The 17,768-nt window shown below is 39.8% G+C and overlaps 1 protein-coding gene across 1 annotated transcript in view; it reads left to right on the top strand.

Moving 5' to 3' along the window:
* Window positions 1-17,768, top strand: part of ptprq (protein tyrosine phosphatase receptor type Q) — a gene marked incomplete at both ends in the record, with an annotated part of 90,287 nt that overhangs the window by 22,049 nt on the left and 50,470 nt on the right. The window contains 13 exons of the mRNA XM_083894281.1: window positions 2,009-2,195; window positions 3,103-3,210; window positions 4,529-4,639; window positions 7,497-7,849; window positions 7,997-8,048; window positions 8,130-8,283; window positions 8,430-8,536; window positions 11,202-11,299; window positions 11,772-11,940; window positions 12,865-13,125; window positions 13,215-13,375; window positions 16,320-16,431; window positions 17,211-17,319. Of these exons, the coding sequence (XP_083750407.1) occupies window positions 2,009-2,195; window positions 3,103-3,210; window positions 4,529-4,639; window positions 7,497-7,849; window positions 7,997-8,048; window positions 8,130-8,283; window positions 8,430-8,536; window positions 11,202-11,299; window positions 11,772-11,940; window positions 12,865-13,125; window positions 13,215-13,375; window positions 16,320-16,431; window positions 17,211-17,319 (1,982 nt within the window). The remainder of the gene's footprint in view (window positions 1-2,008; window positions 2,196-3,102; window positions 3,211-4,528; window positions 4,640-7,496; window positions 7,850-7,996; window positions 8,049-8,129; window positions 8,284-8,429; window positions 8,537-11,201; window positions 11,300-11,771; window positions 11,941-12,864; window positions 13,126-13,214; window positions 13,376-16,319; window positions 16,432-17,210; window positions 17,320-17,768) is intronic.

The following is a 17,768-nucleotide window of genomic DNA, read 5'->3' as shown; positions in this document are numbered from 1 at the left end:
CTATAGAAGGCTCCATGCAGAATTTTCTTCACTCAGTATACCTGTACAGTTTAAGTATGCTCAGATTTTTGACACTTAATGTTACAAAATGAGTTATTGACACTTTTTTTTTTTTTTTTTTTTTTTTTAGATTAAAAACAATATTGTGGAATCAGATGACTCAAACATTGGCAGTGAAGAAGAGTACATTCCATGTCCCGTGGACGAAAGCACAGACAGTGATGGCAGTTTGAAATTAACCATGAAAGATAAAAACAAGAACAAAGGTTCATCTAGTGAGAGCAGAAGTAAGTCTTCCAGTCAGAGCAAGTTTAAGCCCAGGGAGAGTAGCAGTGAGTCCTCCAAAAAGAGAAAACGCAAGTCTTCCAGGCCGAGCAAGCTTGATTTTAGCCAGAAGAGACCCTTTGAAACAAGTCATGACCCCACACAAAAATGTCCAAATAGTAGAGTTGATGGGAAGCAGAAGAAAATGGTGGCAACATATTCTAAAAAGGATGCGAGTGTTTCAATGCCCCTGGAAGAAGAGCGGCCCATGTATGTTTGTCCACTTGTAAAGAAGGATGATGGATCTAGAAGCTACAAGAAGAAACATTTCTGCTTTTATTGCAGTAAGTGTGTCCAGAAAATGTCAAGACACTTGTGGTGTAGGCACGAAGATAAACCGGATGTTGCAAAAGCATTCAGTTTGCCAAAGAACTCAAAAGAAAGGAAACTGCAGTTAGACTACATACGAAATAAGGGGAACTTTGAGCACGGATGGAAGCAACCACAGAAAAAATCTGACGGACAGGAATTTTCACATTGTGTTCACTGCTATGGCTTGTTCTCAAGGAAAGCGATGTGGCGGCATTTTCAGGTATGCAGCTTCAAGCCTGAGAGTACTAGACCAGGTAAAACTCGAGTTCTTGCTTTGTGTGCTTTTGCTGAGCCTGCTCCACCTGGATTTAATGATGCTTATTGGAAATTCTTAAGAGTTATGAATCAAGACATGATTACAGTTGCTATTAAAGAAGACCGCTGCATTCTCGAGTATGGCTACAGACTGTTCAAGAAGAGCGAGAAGATAGTCAGTCAACATCAGTATATTCGGCAAAAACTGAGAGAGCTTGGCAGGCTGTTATTAACAGCAAGACAAGTTAAACGGGTAGAGAGCATCCGAGAACTCATAAAACCTGAACACTACAGTCTTGTTGTCACTACTGCAAAGAAACTTTCTGGATTCAATGAGGAAACGGGCAAATACCGATGTCCATCTCGTGCTCGCAAGGTTGGACACAGCTTGCATTCTTTGGCCATGTATATCAAGTCCGAAGGCCTGAAAAAGAAGGATAAACAAGCTACTCAAGATGCTGAGGAGTTTGCGCAGCTTTATGAAGCAAGTTGGAAATTTGACATTGCAAGCCAAGCATTAACTCAACTTGACCAAACCAAATGGAATGCTCCTCAACTGTTACCTTTCACTCAAGATATCCAAAAGCTTCATTGTCATCTAGCTGAGAAGCATCAACAACATTTGAATGATCTGCAAGCGCACCCATCATCATCAAACTGGAAGGAGCTTGCAAAAGTGACCCTGACACAAGTTGTACTTTTTAACCGCAGGAGAGGAGAGGAAGTGTCCAGGATGCTTCTGTCTGTGTACCTATCAAAGGACACATCAGACACACATGATGACGTTAGCTTGGCCCTTACACCGCTTGAACAGAAGCTGTGCAAACATTTTGTAAGGGTTACGGTCGTAGGAAAGAGAGGAAGAAAAGTTCCAGTTCTTTTAACCCCACTCATGAGAGAGTCACTTGATGCTCTAACCGAGAAGAGAGAAGAATGCGGGGTGCTGTGTGAAAATGGATATCTGTTTGCATTACCAAACTCTGTTCATTACTTAAGGGCTTCTGACTGCATAAGGCAGTTTGTGAATGAATGTGATCACATCAAAAATCCCAAAGCATTAACATCAACTAAACTGAGGAAACATATTGCCACCCTCTCTACTGTATTGAACCTAAAGACCACAGAACTAGATCAGTTGGCAGACTTCCTCGGGCACAATATTGCTGTCCACCGAAAGCACTACCGCCTTCCGGAGGGCACCCTCCAGTTGGCTAAAATCAGCAAAGTGCTCCTGGCAATGGAACAGGGACGCCTAGGAGAATACAAGGGAAAGAGTCTGGATGAAATTCAAGTTGACGTGAATGGTACTAAGTCTTATTATATTATATTTTAAAGGTGCAATATATGACATTTAGTCTTCAGCATTCAGTAATTGACTAAAACTATATTGTTTTAAGTAATAGAATTTTATGCAGGTATAAACTTTTAATCTTTTTTAAATTCAGTAAGACCATACAAATGCAAACATTAGTGCCACACTTGCACATACAAAACATATAGATGAAGAGGGCAAGTCTTACAGTTCTGTATTTTGATTATATCTGCTCAGTTATAGTTAAAACGACATGATCAGTCCAGCAGTTTTCAGTACTCTTGATTGCCCACAATCGCAACTTTCCAACTAATAATATTATATCAATTAACATTTTAGAGACCATTGGCATGGGAGGGCCCTCAGGAAAGGACATTGAAGGTATGTGATAATTGTTTTTCAATTGCATTTGTATTTTGTTTGCACCACTGAAAGCCTGCCGGTTTCCCTGATTCCCTATTTCCTGACATGTGAAGACCAAGTACACAAAATATAGTACATTGTCTTCAGGTAATGCACTACCATTGGGGGTGCAAGTCTGGTTCAGTAAGACAGGGGTCTGGGATTGTAATCTATTCTATATACACTGTATTGTCAAAGTATAGTAACAATCTTATATTTTGCCAAATTGTCAATCATCTGTAAAATCAAGCTCACACCAAGGATTCAGGACAGCACATAATCATCTTAGAATATTGCAGGGAAAAGTTGCAGCAGTGTGAAATTGTCATTTTCAGAGCAAATCTCCAAGAGCAGCTTCAGAAATTCTGAATGTCATCATGTTTCTTTTGCCGAGAGTTATTTGATTAATATCCTTATCAAGCTAACTTTACTGACGACTTAATATTAGGGTTTACATGTCTGTCTTGCGTGGTTGAATAAACCATTTCTGTGTACAGATGTCGATATGCCAGGAGAACAGGGGTCAGAAAATGAGAAGAGCATGTCGTCCCTGAACGACTGTACCTCCACATCACAAGTCCCAAACCAGAGAGTATCTTCAACAGGTGAGCTTGAACGATGAAAGCCACTCCACTTGAAAATCATGTTTTTCATGTTGTTCACATGCTCATGTGGCATTATTATATCCGCGAGAAACGCGCGCGGATATTATGGACGGTCTCGCACGTCCGCAGATTTTAGCCGTTAACGCGATAACTGGAAATGCGTTTGAGATTAAATTTTCCGTTTTTTTATGGGTCACATACCCCGTGTAGATGATCCCTATTGATTTTGAGCTGTCTACCATTATTATTTATTAATTAATTAATTATATAAAAAACATATTTTCGCCGTATCTTCCAAAGTGTTGCAGGTATTGGCTTCAGATTTTGCATGGGCATCACATACCACCTGAGAATTATCCCTGTCTTTGTAGCTTTATTATTAATTAGCAAATTAATTAATTTATTATGCTAAAAACACCTTTTCGGCTTTATCTTCCAGACTGATGGAGATAGTGCCTTCAAATTTTGTACAATTATTCATGTAACAACTATCTACAAGTACAATCATTATTACTTTGGCTATGATTGGTAATAGTTACATAATAAGTTAACTGGTTAACTTATTAGTGAACACAGAAAAAATAGTTAAGGCATTTTTTCTTTATTATTGAGCTCATTTGGACACATTGAGGATATCATGGGTTTATTTAGCACTTATTCATAATATTTATTACATTATAATATAAATGTATTAATTATCATATAAAAAGTAGTTAAGCCTCCATTTCTTTATTAATGCATTTAATGGAAAGTTTGAAAATATTGTAGCTTTTTCATGAAATTTAATAAACATAGTGTATGCTTTTTCATGACATTTGGACACTTTGAAGATATGGCAGCTGTGGTTAGCATTTTAATATTCATAATATTTAACAAGGTATAATAGGTTAACTAGTTTTATTAAAAACTAGAGAGAAATTTATGAGTTCAGGTTTTCTGTGTTAAATATCGAGTTTATATGGATACTTTGAACATGTATAAAGTGTAGCGTGTAGTGTTATTTTGTTGACTTTTATAATCATTAATTAAAACAGTTAGTGGCAGGTGCGAGTGCGTATAATTTGGCTTTATTGGAAAGTTGAGGATTGGACAAGTTCGCAGATACTCCCCTTGCTGTCGGCCGCGACAGCATAGGCTAGTTTTGATTCTACAGGACATATCATTAGAAATAAGTGTGATATTGCATTTCTGTGTATTTCTGCCTTCAAAATGCTGTGAGCTAAAGTCGGATGCAAAATTTGATTTGATAAAATAATTACTGTAATTACATTTTCCTGGTATTTTATGTCTTGAATTTTTAATAAAGTTCTGTGTCTAGATGTCGGTATGCCAGGAGAACAGTGGTCAGATGATGAGAGCATGTCGTCCCTGAGCGACTGTACCTACACATCACAATTCCTAAACCATAGTGTGTCTGCAAGAAAGAGAGGTAAGCTTTGGGACTTGCATCCTCTTTTGGGCATGACAGGACTTTAACGTGAGCAGGTTCTTTATGCGCAATACTGTACCTTAATGTTCAGAAGCATTTACTTTGAACAAAGAGTGGAAGTACATTTTGCGCAGTTTTCAGTCAAATTGTCAATTTAATCAAAATGTAGTCTCTTTCTGCCTACCTAGGTAAGCAAGCTGCTGTGAAACGTTGGACACCAGAGGAAATTGCAGCAGTAGAAAAACATCTGAAGAGGTTTATTGTGAGGCAAGATGTTCCAGGTAAAGCAGAATGTGAACGCTGCCTTTCTTCAGAACAACAAGCACTGCAAAAAAGAGACTGGAAAGCAGTCAAATATTACATCAAAAATAGAATAACTGCCATAAGAAGAAAATCAGAATGAAAGCTGTTCACTGATCGAAGGTATGGACACACATTTTCAGTTGGCGCTCCAACACTTCTTGTTCAAGGCAGAAATATGCTGCTGTTCTTAAATATTTTATTTTCAGTTTTATATTTAATGTATACAGTATATCAGCAGTATAGAGAAGCTGTTATTTGAAGTACCTGCTGTGGTTTTAGCGGTCGAACGTTAAATGTTGTCTGTATCACTCGGCTCATTTTAGCCGTTTTCAGTATTATGTAGGGGGTCAGAAGATGAGGAGTGTGTGTCGTCCCTGAACGACTGTACCTCCACATCACGGCACCCAATTATGTTTGGCAAACTGTGATTAAAAGAGCAGCAGCAAAGGAGTTGTGAGTTCTTTCAATAATTTCTTGGTTACATAATGTAACTTTGAGTACTTTGTATTATTTGGCTTATTTCCTGCAATCATTACTTGCAACCCTAGTTCAAACTCAATTTTGTCGAGAGCATGTTTCTCTCTTCTTTTTTTATATAAATATTCACCAAATAAGCTTTTTGTTTTGTCAAATGTAGTGTGACCACTGACTTTTTGGGTGGAATAAAAAGGGGGAAAAACAGTTTTACTCAAAATTAGATCTTGGGGCTCAGTAATGTTTAAGTGCTGGTGCTGAAGATCATTATTTGCCTACCATGTTACGACCCTGTCTTCGTGTTGATGATCTTTTGTTAAGAGGATAGCACATACAGTAGTTAATATGCTAAGAAGGCATCTGGTTGTGCAGGTTTAAAGGGAAAAGAGATGGAATGGAGGAAGAAGAGAAATATAGATCCTTAATGCAGTCGGTGTCTATGTGCAGTAGAAACCATTAATGGGCCCCAGATGGTAACCTAACACCCCACAAAGATAGAAAAACAAGAAATGTGTGTGTGTGTATGACACTGGACCTCACAAGTACTGTATGTTAGAAACGGGACCCCACAAGTGACGAAAAAACTAGCATGGAGACAAAAGTTTAACATTTTGTTTCATTGAAGTGATTTTTGTGATTGTGATTTTTTTTTAGTCTTACCTGATTTTTTACAGCAGTGTAGCACCACTAGAAAGGGTGGATCCCATAAAGCATGAAAAAACGTGTGGGCCCCCTGAGGGGCAAACACCAGTATGTGTGTGTGTGTGTGTGTGTGTGTGTGTGTGTGTGTGTGTGTGCTGTGCTTACTTATATACCTCAGGAAGTCAGGACATTTAAGACCTGGTTTTAAGGGTAGAATTAGAATTAGGTTAAGGTTAGTCACTTAGGCCCTGATTTACTAAAGCTGATTGACAGCAGCCAGCTTCCCGGGAAACTCAAGCTGCGGTGCTATCAGTTCACGCTGTTTCAGCGCGTGATGTGGCCTTTAAAGGTGAGTGAAATCCCATCAACCATGGTCAGCAGGCTGGACAGCATTGCTATCACCTACAACAGGAAGTGGTTAGGCCTCCCTTGGTTTTTCTCCGATATCGGTGTCTTTGGCGAGAACGTGCTCCAGCTTCCACTGAAGTCTGTGAGCCTTGTGTACAAGCTGGAGAACGCCCGGTATTTGAGTTGAAGGAGTCCAGGAACCACACAGTAAAAGACGCAGCACTGAATGTCCAGAGAGGGCGCAAGTGGAGGGCAGAAGTAGACCAAGCCGTCAGCAGGCTTTTGCATAGGGAGGTCTTGGAAAGAGTCCAGAAAAATCTGTCTATCATTCCATTTTTTAAAATAAAACGAAAAATGAAAAAAAATCAGATAAACTGTTAATTTGATTTTCAAAATAAAAAAAACTGGACAATGACTTATTTTATTTACACATTATTTTACATGTAATCACTATAATATGAAATAATCACTATAATATGAAATAATTATTTTTGACATCATTTTTCTTTTCAGTACATTCTGATTGCTTTTGAGGACTTTATCTTGAAAACTGAAAATAGGACTGGTTGGTTTGGAGTAGAATTGATGAAGAGAATATTGGTGCACTTCTCCATGTCAAATTTCGGAGCAGCTGATTTGACCACTGAAAGCCAAGTGACGGCTCAGTTGACCGTATTCATCTAAGTTGAGCACGGAAGTTCAAATCTGTGAATATCTTTCTAACTTATGACCAATATTTACATTGTGGTCATGTCTTCTGGTTTCATAGTTACCCATGTTAAGCTCCCCTGTCACAGTTCACTTTTGGGTTATGTAACCTTCGGAAAAAATCATTATACGTTATACGTTAATCATTATATGTTATTTTTAAATTAATACCTTTGAGCACAATATCGGAAATTGGAAAAAAAATTGTCATTGTCCGTTTTTTTGGATTTGTTATTTTATTTTGAAAATCAAATTAACAAGTGAAACAGTCAGGTTTTGGTCCAAAGCCTCGAGAAAGGAGAGGAAAGCCTTGATAATAGAGGAAGTTGCTCGAGTGAAGCAAGAGCACTACCTCATTAAGTCTATGTCCCAGGGCAAACAGGGTGTGTGGACCCAGTGGAAGGACACCATCCACAGGGTCCTTTCCTGGAAGGACATCTGGCAAGCCCGCAGGCATGGCTCAGCTTCACGCTGAGGGCAGTTTATGACGCCATTCCTTGCTCACAAACCCTGTCACTGCGGTTTGGTAGTGAAGACAAGCGCCCCATGTGCAGCAAAAGCAATACTGTCAACATGTGGAGTGGCACTGGCACCGGCACCAGGGCACTTGAGATGGCGGCACAACCGGGTTCTGAGGAAGCAAGTGGAGCTCCCGTAGAAATGCAGAGTAGCCACAAACACCACATTATGCATCCAAACACCAAGTGTTTCCAGAAGCCATGCACAGCATATGGGGTCAGACAACCCAGTTGGATCAGATGCAGGGGTTGGCAGGGAGACATCCCTATGCAGCCAATTATTTCCCGAACATACAGTAATCTGAATAGCTCATTTTGCCTCCTTCATTCTTATTTTCCTTTTGTTATATTCACATATTTTCAGAGAAGGAGTCATTCACATTATAGTTCCCCCGTCACCATCAACATCACTGCAGGTGATCATGCAAATGCACTGCACACAGCTAATGTATCTTCTGTATTAATCGTAGGTGTATGTTGTTTTCTTTATGTGCCAGCTCCCAGCCCAGTGGAAGTGTCTGTCCTCAATAAATCTTCATCATCTTTACATATTGGTTGGAGTATGGTGAGGGGAGTCATGAGCACGTTCATCCTGTCAATCAAAAATACCACATCCAATCACCAGCTGATCATCCATCATCAGGAGTTCAGGTCAGGCAGCAAACAGGGCACGACATTCAACTATGCCAAACCTTCTGTTATGACAAGAAAAATCATTGCAACATTGATGATTGATTGATTTTTCTTTTTTTTTTCTTTTTTAATCTTCTGACTGCTGGAGCTGAATGTGTTCACAGATCATACAGATTTAATGGTCTCACTCCTGGAAGCCAATATACAATAGATGTGATTTGTACCAGTGGGGAAAGGAAGAGTAAACCAGCTAATCTGATCCTCTATACAAGTAAGTTTAAGAGTTTAAGGCCCTGTATAGACCTGGTATTAATGGCACGTGCCATAATTGAAGGTCTTGACCTTACTAATGTAAAGTACCATAATAACTTTATGTGAAAGGCAAATAGCACTGTACAAACCAACTCATGACACCAGAAGTGAAACAACAACCCCAAGGGAAGCCCAGAGGAGCTTATACCTGCAAATAATAATAATAATAATAATAATAATAAATAAATAAATAATTATTATTATTTATTTGAAAATAATAAATAATACTCTTAAAATTATTAATTAATTAATTAATTAGTTACAACACTTCTCCCAATCGAGAAAACATCACAATGGTGTTATAACTGGTGCAATACAAATACAATTGAATAGAATTAAATTAAATTTACATCAAGCGTGAGGTGAAGGCAGAGTTCTCAGTTCAAATACAAAGTCATTTAATATCAAAAATATCAGCAAAAGGTCAGGGAGACAGACTCGGGTAACGAAAAGCTGTTGCCTAATTCTTGAACAGGATGCGTAGGGTTGTAGCACACAAAAGATGCACGAGCACAGGACAAAAGAGGGAGGGCACATTTAAAGAGTGTGGGCTGAGTGACAAACACCAGGTTCAGACAATCAGGGGATCAATGAGACTCGATGACTCGACAGATGACAAGCGGGAAAGGGAAGACAAAAACCCTTCCCCAAAATAAAACTGGGGTCAACATAAACTCACTGACTAACACACGGGACATGACAGGAGTGACATCACAAAAGCTATTGTTAGAAAAACCACTGGATAACACCGCTCAACATCAGGGGTGTCAAACTCAAATGATCTGGGGGTCAATGAGGCTCTAGTCAGGTCAAGACGGGCCAGGCTAGAGAAAAAAGTGGGGAAAAACAACAGTTCAGTAGGGGTTTCAGTAGTATGCCATCATGATGTCGCACTATATATTCATATTTCACAGAATTTCAAATTAGACAATTGAGCTTATAGGAATAAATAGTACAATCATTTATCAGGCATGTCCAAAGTCCGGCCCGGGGGCCAATCACGGCCCTCGGTCAGGTTTTGTACGGCCCGCAGATTCAGTTCTATACTGTATTATTCATGGCCCAGGAGGGACTGCGGCAGCAAAATCGGCCTCAAGCACATGTCATTTCCTGTTACCTTATCATGTTATTATGATATCTGACTCCAGATGTGAAAGAAATGCAGAACTGTTTCATTTGTCCATTCCTGCGTGATTTAGATTGGGTTACATCTCCAAATCTAAGATGATAATTGTGACAAGGACAATAAAATTACTCTAAAACATGGCCTTTGTGTGTTAATTTGACTGTTGAAAAAGGTCTTAAAGACTACTATTGGCCCCCAGAAATCTTTACATTATCAAATTTGGCCCTCGTTATAACAAGTTTGGACACCCCTGATTTAGATAATCAGTAGTTGGTGTAGAGGTGTGGGTAAAGGGGTAAACGCTTCACAGGGGTCTTCAGGTGGGCACTGTCCTTAAGAGGTGCCAAACTCCTCCCTGTCCACACCCCCATTTAAATATGCAAATCAATTTAAATAGGCCCTCTTTGATCATATCACGCAATTAACAAAGGAAAGAAAAGGAATTTCAAAGAGATTCTAGTAAATGAAGTGGAGACGCGCAGGGAGATTTTGTTTGGTGCCACGTCAAAAGGGATAAATATGAAAAAAAAAAGATAAAGTCCTACTTAATCACTGTTTGATTTACTGTGTATTATGGGATGGGGGGATGACCTGAAGAAGTGGCCCCCAGCTGATATACACTTTTGTTTAGCCACATTCGCTACAACTCAGACGGTGAAGCTGTGAATAACCCGAAAAGCAACAAGGTGTGTTAGCATTTCACAGCAATGAGATCAGTTGTGTTTCAAGGAGGTGGGACACAGTCTTATTTATTTAAAGCCAGACAAAGAGCCAAGCCAGAGCAACAACCCAACCAGGGTTTTAGTTTCAACATCAGGTGAAATACAAACTGCAGGATTCGCATGCATTGCAGGAACAGCATGGGCCTACAGCTTCTACCACCACAAAACCAGCTCACTGCTGCTTCCACCTCTGCTCCAGAAGTTACAATCATAATAATTTAATAATTTCTTTAATAGCAGCTCCACAGAAACACACACACACGGCATTCAATTATGCATGCACATTTGCAACCGATCACACACACACACACACACACACACACACACACACACACAAAAACAGGATGCATTCCCTAGCCCCTTACCCTAACCTAAACCCAATTCTAACCCTAAACCAGGTCTTAACAATAATAATAATAATGATGATGATGATGATGAGGATGATGATGAATAAATATTAACATATGTAAAAATTACAAGCATCGTGTGTTATGTCTATAATATAAAATAGTCATTTATTAGTCCCACATTGGCGAAATTTGCTGCAGCAGCAAATACAGTAAAGGTAAAGGTAATAAACTAAATAAAAAACACACATTTTCACAAGAATGTACTTGAAGATATTGACTCTTTAGATTATGAAAATTAAATGGACTATACAAGTTATACATTAAGTAACCAGAATATATACAGCTTGTGCTTCATGTTTACAGTGTAAACCAGGATGCACATTAATAAAATACAATGTCTCATGCTATGGCAACACTTGTCTCCAGTTCCAGGGGAACCACAGGATGTAGCTCTTTCAGAGCATGTAGTGACGTCCATGTTTGTCACATGGAGAGCGCCACCTGGACAGGTGAAGGGCTACAAGGTGAGTCATGGACTCTATGTGACCATCTCTGTCCACAGGTTGAGAGGTTGAGAGACAAACACTCACTGGCACTTATTGGTTTACATCATACCAACTTTTAGACAAGTGTCTGTAATGATTTGTCATTTGAATCTTTGTCATCTGTCTTACACGTGCAGTACATTACTCAAGGATGGAGGAGGCCACTTGCATCAGGTTGTGTGCTCACCTGCTGGTTTCTTAGCAACCGTTGTCGGCACACGGCAGATTGAGTTACCAACTCTTAAAAGTTGCATGACTCTCACAGAGCTGTGTCCAGAAGCAGTGACAAAGCACAACACATGCATACACAATTAAAAAGAAAAAGAAAAAGAAAAAACATTAACAGAAAAAACTCCTGTGTTGGCAAACTAAAAATCGGTTGATTAAACATTGATTTTTTTTCCCCCCTAAGCTCTAATAAGGACTGCAAATTCCCTTTGATTTGTCTCAGCTTGGGTTTGGCCTCCTGTCCCTGGACAAAAAGTCATGGATTGAGGTGATTCTTCAGGGCACGAGCTATGAGATCAGGGATTTGATCCCTGGGTCAGACTACGGTGTAAGCATTCGGAGCGTGTTGGGTTCAGACACCAGTGAGGCTGTCCACAGAGAGTTCAGCACACGTAAGAGGCATTCCACATTATACTAACACATTGATCTGTGAGCTGTGTGTGTATATGCGTGTGTGTGTGTGTGTGTGTGCGTGTTTTCAGTTCAAACACATTAAAATAAATTCCATTAAATAAACAGCAAAACAATTGGGTTTATTGGCAGATATAGCTTACACAATCTGTGTCAGAGCAACAAAAAGTAAATATTCGAGCAAAGTAAAAATAAAATACAAAAAAAGTGCAATTATTTACAAAAGAGAAATATGAATATACATTTGTAAACAAAATGTAGGTTGTGTAAGATATGCAGAAAATTAAATAAAAATATGTCAAAGTTAAAAGTATAATGTATGTCCCTCTTCCCTTGCTCTATCTATGATAAATCATTACTGATCCAAAACTAAGCTGTGTTTCGGTTGGGTTCAGAACAGTATGGTACATATTTCTTCACTCTGATACGGTCCAGGAGGAGATACCAGCTCCACCCACGGTAGTCAGCTGATTGGGCGACATAAAAACATAACACCCTTACAATCCATCTTCATCCATAATAATGCTAATAATATCTAAAAGTTAGGGAAAGGGTAACATAGGCCCTGTTCATAACAGGAACAACATCTGCTCTTAGTGATCTGATTGTAGCATTGCTAAAAAAAAAGGACTCTTCATATACCTGACATTAAAATGCGTCCTGGTCTCCATGTGACCACATATAATCAGCTCTGTCTTCCTCAAAAACACACAATTAGGCTCTAGTTGTACAGAGGTGTCCATTGTCTTTCTGGCATATACACTGTCTAGATGTGACCGTGGTGCGAACTTTCAATTGTATGACTCTCCAGTGGGTTTAATCACTGATGAACTTGCCTGTGACCACAAGCTAACGCAGTGACTTAGGTGTGAGACATTCATGTTATGCATAATTATATTTTCAAGGTCCAGCAGGTATTTGCAGCCTCCATCTAGAGCATGTGAACTCATCCTCTGCCTCTGTGAGCTGGGGCAGTGCATCAGGAGACTTTGACTTCTACAGAGTCACAGTGGCCCACGCCTCACTCCAAAACACACTTATCATACCGAAGGAGGAGCGGGTTGCCATGGTTACAGGTCTGGCGAGTGGCTGCAGGTACAACGTGAGCGCTGAGAGAGTCAGAGGTGTGATAGTGGGGAGTGCTGCCCTTCTGACTGTTACTACAGGTAGATGAAGTTGCAGGTTGCTACCCCGGCCGTCATCTCCTCTAAGTTAAATCACACTGACTGTTTCTCCCTCTGCTGTTTTTCATGAGTGCCAGCCCGTGTGCAAGGAGCGCACATTTTGAATGTGTCTGCACGTGCATTCTCACTACGCTGGCAGCAGGCAGCAGGGTGTGTGGATCATTACCAAGTGAGTCTGCTACCTAACCGGGGAAAAGTCACAGTGCTGCCTGGTCGTGATGGATACATTCAGGTACATATGCAAACTCAGGAAAAAAAACATGCACTAACAAGGTCATTTCTAACCTCAGCAGACAGACAGATTTTTTTCAGCTCAATGGTATTAAAGGGAGAAGCTGAGTTATGATTCAGAGTGTACTAACTACATGCACACAAAAAAACATGCATTATTTCTCCTCCCATTGGACCAAGTACCTCGTACCAAGTACTGATTCTCTCCGGCTGCCAGGTGTCAGATACCCCCCCCCACCACCCCCAAAATGTAACCTTACACACAACACACTCCACACATACACAGAGCACAGCATTGAGTAATAGATCTCATTATTTATTAAGTCGGCTTCATGAGCTCAACCCTGAATCATTCATTTGTTTAAGCAGCTCTCTCCAGAGAGTCAGAGACACCCGGTGAAGAGTTGAAGTCTTGTGCTAATGAAAGGACCCACCGCATTTTTTCTCTTTTTTGGAATACCTCAAGACCCTTTTCGTACAATCCCTGGACTAACCCCATGAATTTTACTCTGCTGCTATGACCAGCTTCTAGTCTTCTGTGGATTTACACCACTAACGTTTGTGCACTAACACTGGATGCTACTCCTGCTGAGACCTTTAACCTGCTGTGACAAAACTAAAGCTAACACTGCTCCACAGCATGACCTTCCACTCTGTCATCCTGCTGCTCACATGCAGCCTGGGACAGGTGCATGCACAGGTAAGAATTCAAATGTCGCCACACTGTGCACCACACATTCAGGTTGATTTCAAAGTAAAGCATACATACAGTATTTGTGTCTAGTCACAGTCAAGTTTTGGGGGGAAGTCTAGTTTGTGTAAGTGGTAATCCAAAAAAAAGACATATATGACACTCAGATGTAGATAAACAGTTATGTATAGATGTCTTTAAAGATAAAAACCAACATGTTTTAATTCAAACGGTCTTCATCATATGCATCAGGTGCTGAAAATACTTGGAATGTTCTTATGTGTTTTTATATAACACATCTTTATTATTGACCAGTAGTGAACTGAACACACATTAATCAGTAACAGGACCCGTGGACAGCACACATCTGTGCCTGAGGAGCAAATGGGATTGGTTTGGTACCTTGCTCAGGGGCACCTCAGCCCTTAGCCTGCATTGGGATTCAACCTTGCAATGATCCCAATTCGCTTCCACTCGACCACGGGCTTCCCAAAAGTGATTTGGTCATATGGATAACTACCTGTAAATAAAAGCAAAGAAAGTTAGAGAAAACATACTATGGTAAAGAAAAGAAAATAATATATAAATACTGTATATAACACCAAGAAAAAAAACAATGTAAGAGGACAACTGATCACTGCAAAAATGGAATAATATATCCAGATCTTTCTTCTAATATAACAAATTGTTAATTTGATACCATGCTTCTTTAACTTTTTCAAAAATATTTTTGTTGTAATAATTATTGATATCGACTGATTTGAAAACGTTAATCGTGACAGCCTTTTCTGGCCATATTGTCCAGCGCAAGTTGTGAGTGTATACACACACATGCATATAACGCTTTGTCATATTACTTGGCAGGAACATAACACCCATAAATATGCTGGTGTCATAGTTGTAAGTGCAAACACAGAAAAACCCTGATCATCTGTTTCACAGACGTACACAGAGATATAAAGATGTAACCAAACAAGCTGTCATCCATTCACAAACATCCACCTTCATTCTGCTTTGACAGATGGCGCTTCTTTAAATAAAGATGCAGACACTCTTCATTATGACACAAACTTAAAGCAGCAGATGGTTGCATGCATGTTTGAGTGCATATGTATACATATGTCCCCGTAAAGTAGGTAGGGATGCAACAATTAATCAATTAATTTATTAGAATACAGAGCATTTTTCCATTACTATGTTAAGACATACAGTATATACAGAGGCGAGAAGAATGTGCAATACAGAGTGTCTTACAGCATTTATAACGTAGGCAATCAGATGAAGCTTCTTTTTTTTTTTTTTTTTTTAAATCCCACCAATTATATTAACACACCTTAGCAAAAAGTACTCAAAATGTTTCATTGTATTGAATTTGTGAAATTTGGAAATGCATCATAGAAAAAAAGTTCACTTGGCTCATTTTCATGAACAAAAAGAAAAGAAAAAAGGTCTATTTTTATATTATTACATAACTTTGACTCAACAACACATTGGAAGACGTAAAAACATCACATTTTGGTATGGCATATGGTAAATGTATTTATATAACACTTTTTTGTCTTGATGACCACTCAAAGCTGCTTTACACAAATGTTTGCCATTCACCCATTCACACACACATCAATACAACATACAGTAGCTATATGCAGCACATTTATCATTCACACCCATTCATGTTCTGCTGGTACAGCAGTCAGGAGCAATGTGGGATTATATGTCTTGCCCAAGGACTCATCGGCATGTAGACTAGTGAAGCGGGGAATCTAACCCACAACCTTCCAATTGAAAGATGAGGGTTAGTGGTAGTTACAGCCCCATAGTTAACTGTTGATGAGGTCAAAATGGCTGCCTATGCATCCGTAGCACATAAAACGCCTGATCCTGTAAATGTTGTGGAATACAGTACAGATCAGATACATTTTACAGATTACAGAGAATTATTTCAAAAGGTTGTTTAATATGTTTAAAAAATCTAATGTCTGTAAGAAAATAGAATTCATAGAATCAATACTTCCATTCTCCAGTATATCCTTTTAACTGTTATGATGTGCATTTGGCATTAAATATCATCGTACATGTTTTAAAAATATCTTATGAAGTCATACATTTGATTTTGGGAACCCTGGCCGTCACCCTGATGGAGAAAACACTTATTTCACAATGTTTCACAAAATTGTCCTGCTAATTGACAAAAGTTAATTTCCTAGCCTGCTATATTGGTGTGGTGATGAGATGGCTTTGCTTTTTTTAACAGGCCGATGTGGTCAGTGTCAGTCCAGGAACAGAGTACACAGTAACAGTCACAGCAGCCTCCTCCTCCAACATCAGCCCTGGGGTCAGCCGCATGATCATTACAAATGAAACCGGTGAGATATGAGTGGACATCCACATGCGCTCAATGTTTGCTGCTGTGTGTGTTTTGTTTTGTTTTGTTGGGAGTAATTCCTGCCTATCTTCTGCCCTCTGCTGTTTAATTCTGTCTCTGCATAACACATTCAATACACACTAGTACAGTGCGGGTGTGTGTGTATGCGTGCGAGTGTGTACTTGTACTTGTCGGGGCAATTTGACTGGGCCCACAAGGTTAAAGGTCTTACAGAATTGGCTTTAGGTTATAGTTTGGGTAAGGGTAAGGCACTTAGTTGTGATGGTTAAGGTTAGAGTAAGGGACTAGGGAATAATAATATAAATGTCCTCACTAAGATACTGTATAAAAACAAGTGTGTGTGTGCGTGCATGCGTGCGTGCGTGCGTGCGTGCGTGCGTGCGTGTGCGTGTGCGTGTGTGTGTGCACTCTCCCTTCCGTGTAATTCCTTTTTGGTAACTTAAACCCAAGCTTTTGAACTGCAGGATGAATGGGTTGGCAGTGAATGTCAGTGAAATGCCACTGCAGTGTGAGGTCTTATTCATCCAAGTTCAATCTGAAACTCACTCACTCACTCACTCACTCACACAAATTCACAGCCCATAGAATGAGCCTATAGACAACAACACATTCCTTAAATGACTCCTACTCGGTCCTGGTTATTTATCAAAAGTTTTATCCAAATGTCTGCTTGCTGATGATATGCTTCTATATTTTTTGACCAATAACACTTCTCTCCTGCTTATCTCCTTCTCACACCCTCCCCTTCTCCACCTGCAGTTCCTGGTCCACCCACAGGCCTTGAAGGAGAGGCTGTGGGCTCTAACGGCATTCTGCTCTCCTGGGCCATGCCATCTGATGATGTGAACGTTGATGGATATGTCATCAGGTAGCTCGTTGTTGTTGTTGTTGTTATATTACATTACATTACATGTCATTTAGCAGACGCTTTTATCCAAAGCGACTTACAATACGTGCATTTCAACATTTGGGTACAAACAAGAGCTAGAAGTAAGTGCTTCAAATATGCCAATCTATAGGGTGCTATGTACAAGTAAGTGCAGGTTTTTTGTTTTTTTTTAGTTATTGTCTTAGTCGAGGTAGAGTCGAAAGAGGTGTGTTTTTAGTCGGGGGCTGAAGATATGGAGGCTCGTTTCACCATTTGGGAGCCAGGACAGTGAACAGTCATGAGTTGGACTGGGATCCCCTCAGTGAGGAGGCAGCAAGGGGGTTTGTCAATGCAGAGCGAAGTGGACGAGCTGGGGTTTAAGGATGGATCATATCCTGGATGTAGGCTGGGCCAGATCTGTTTGTAGCATTGAACGCAAGCACTAGAGT

This window comes from Microchirus variegatus, assembly GCF_963457635.1.
Source record: "Microchirus variegatus genome assembly, chromosome: 8".
Lineage (NCBI taxonomy): Eukaryota > Metazoa > Chordata > Actinopteri > Pleuronectiformes > Soleidae > Microchirus > Microchirus variegatus.
This window is presented reverse-complemented; position numbering and strand designations above follow the sequence as displayed.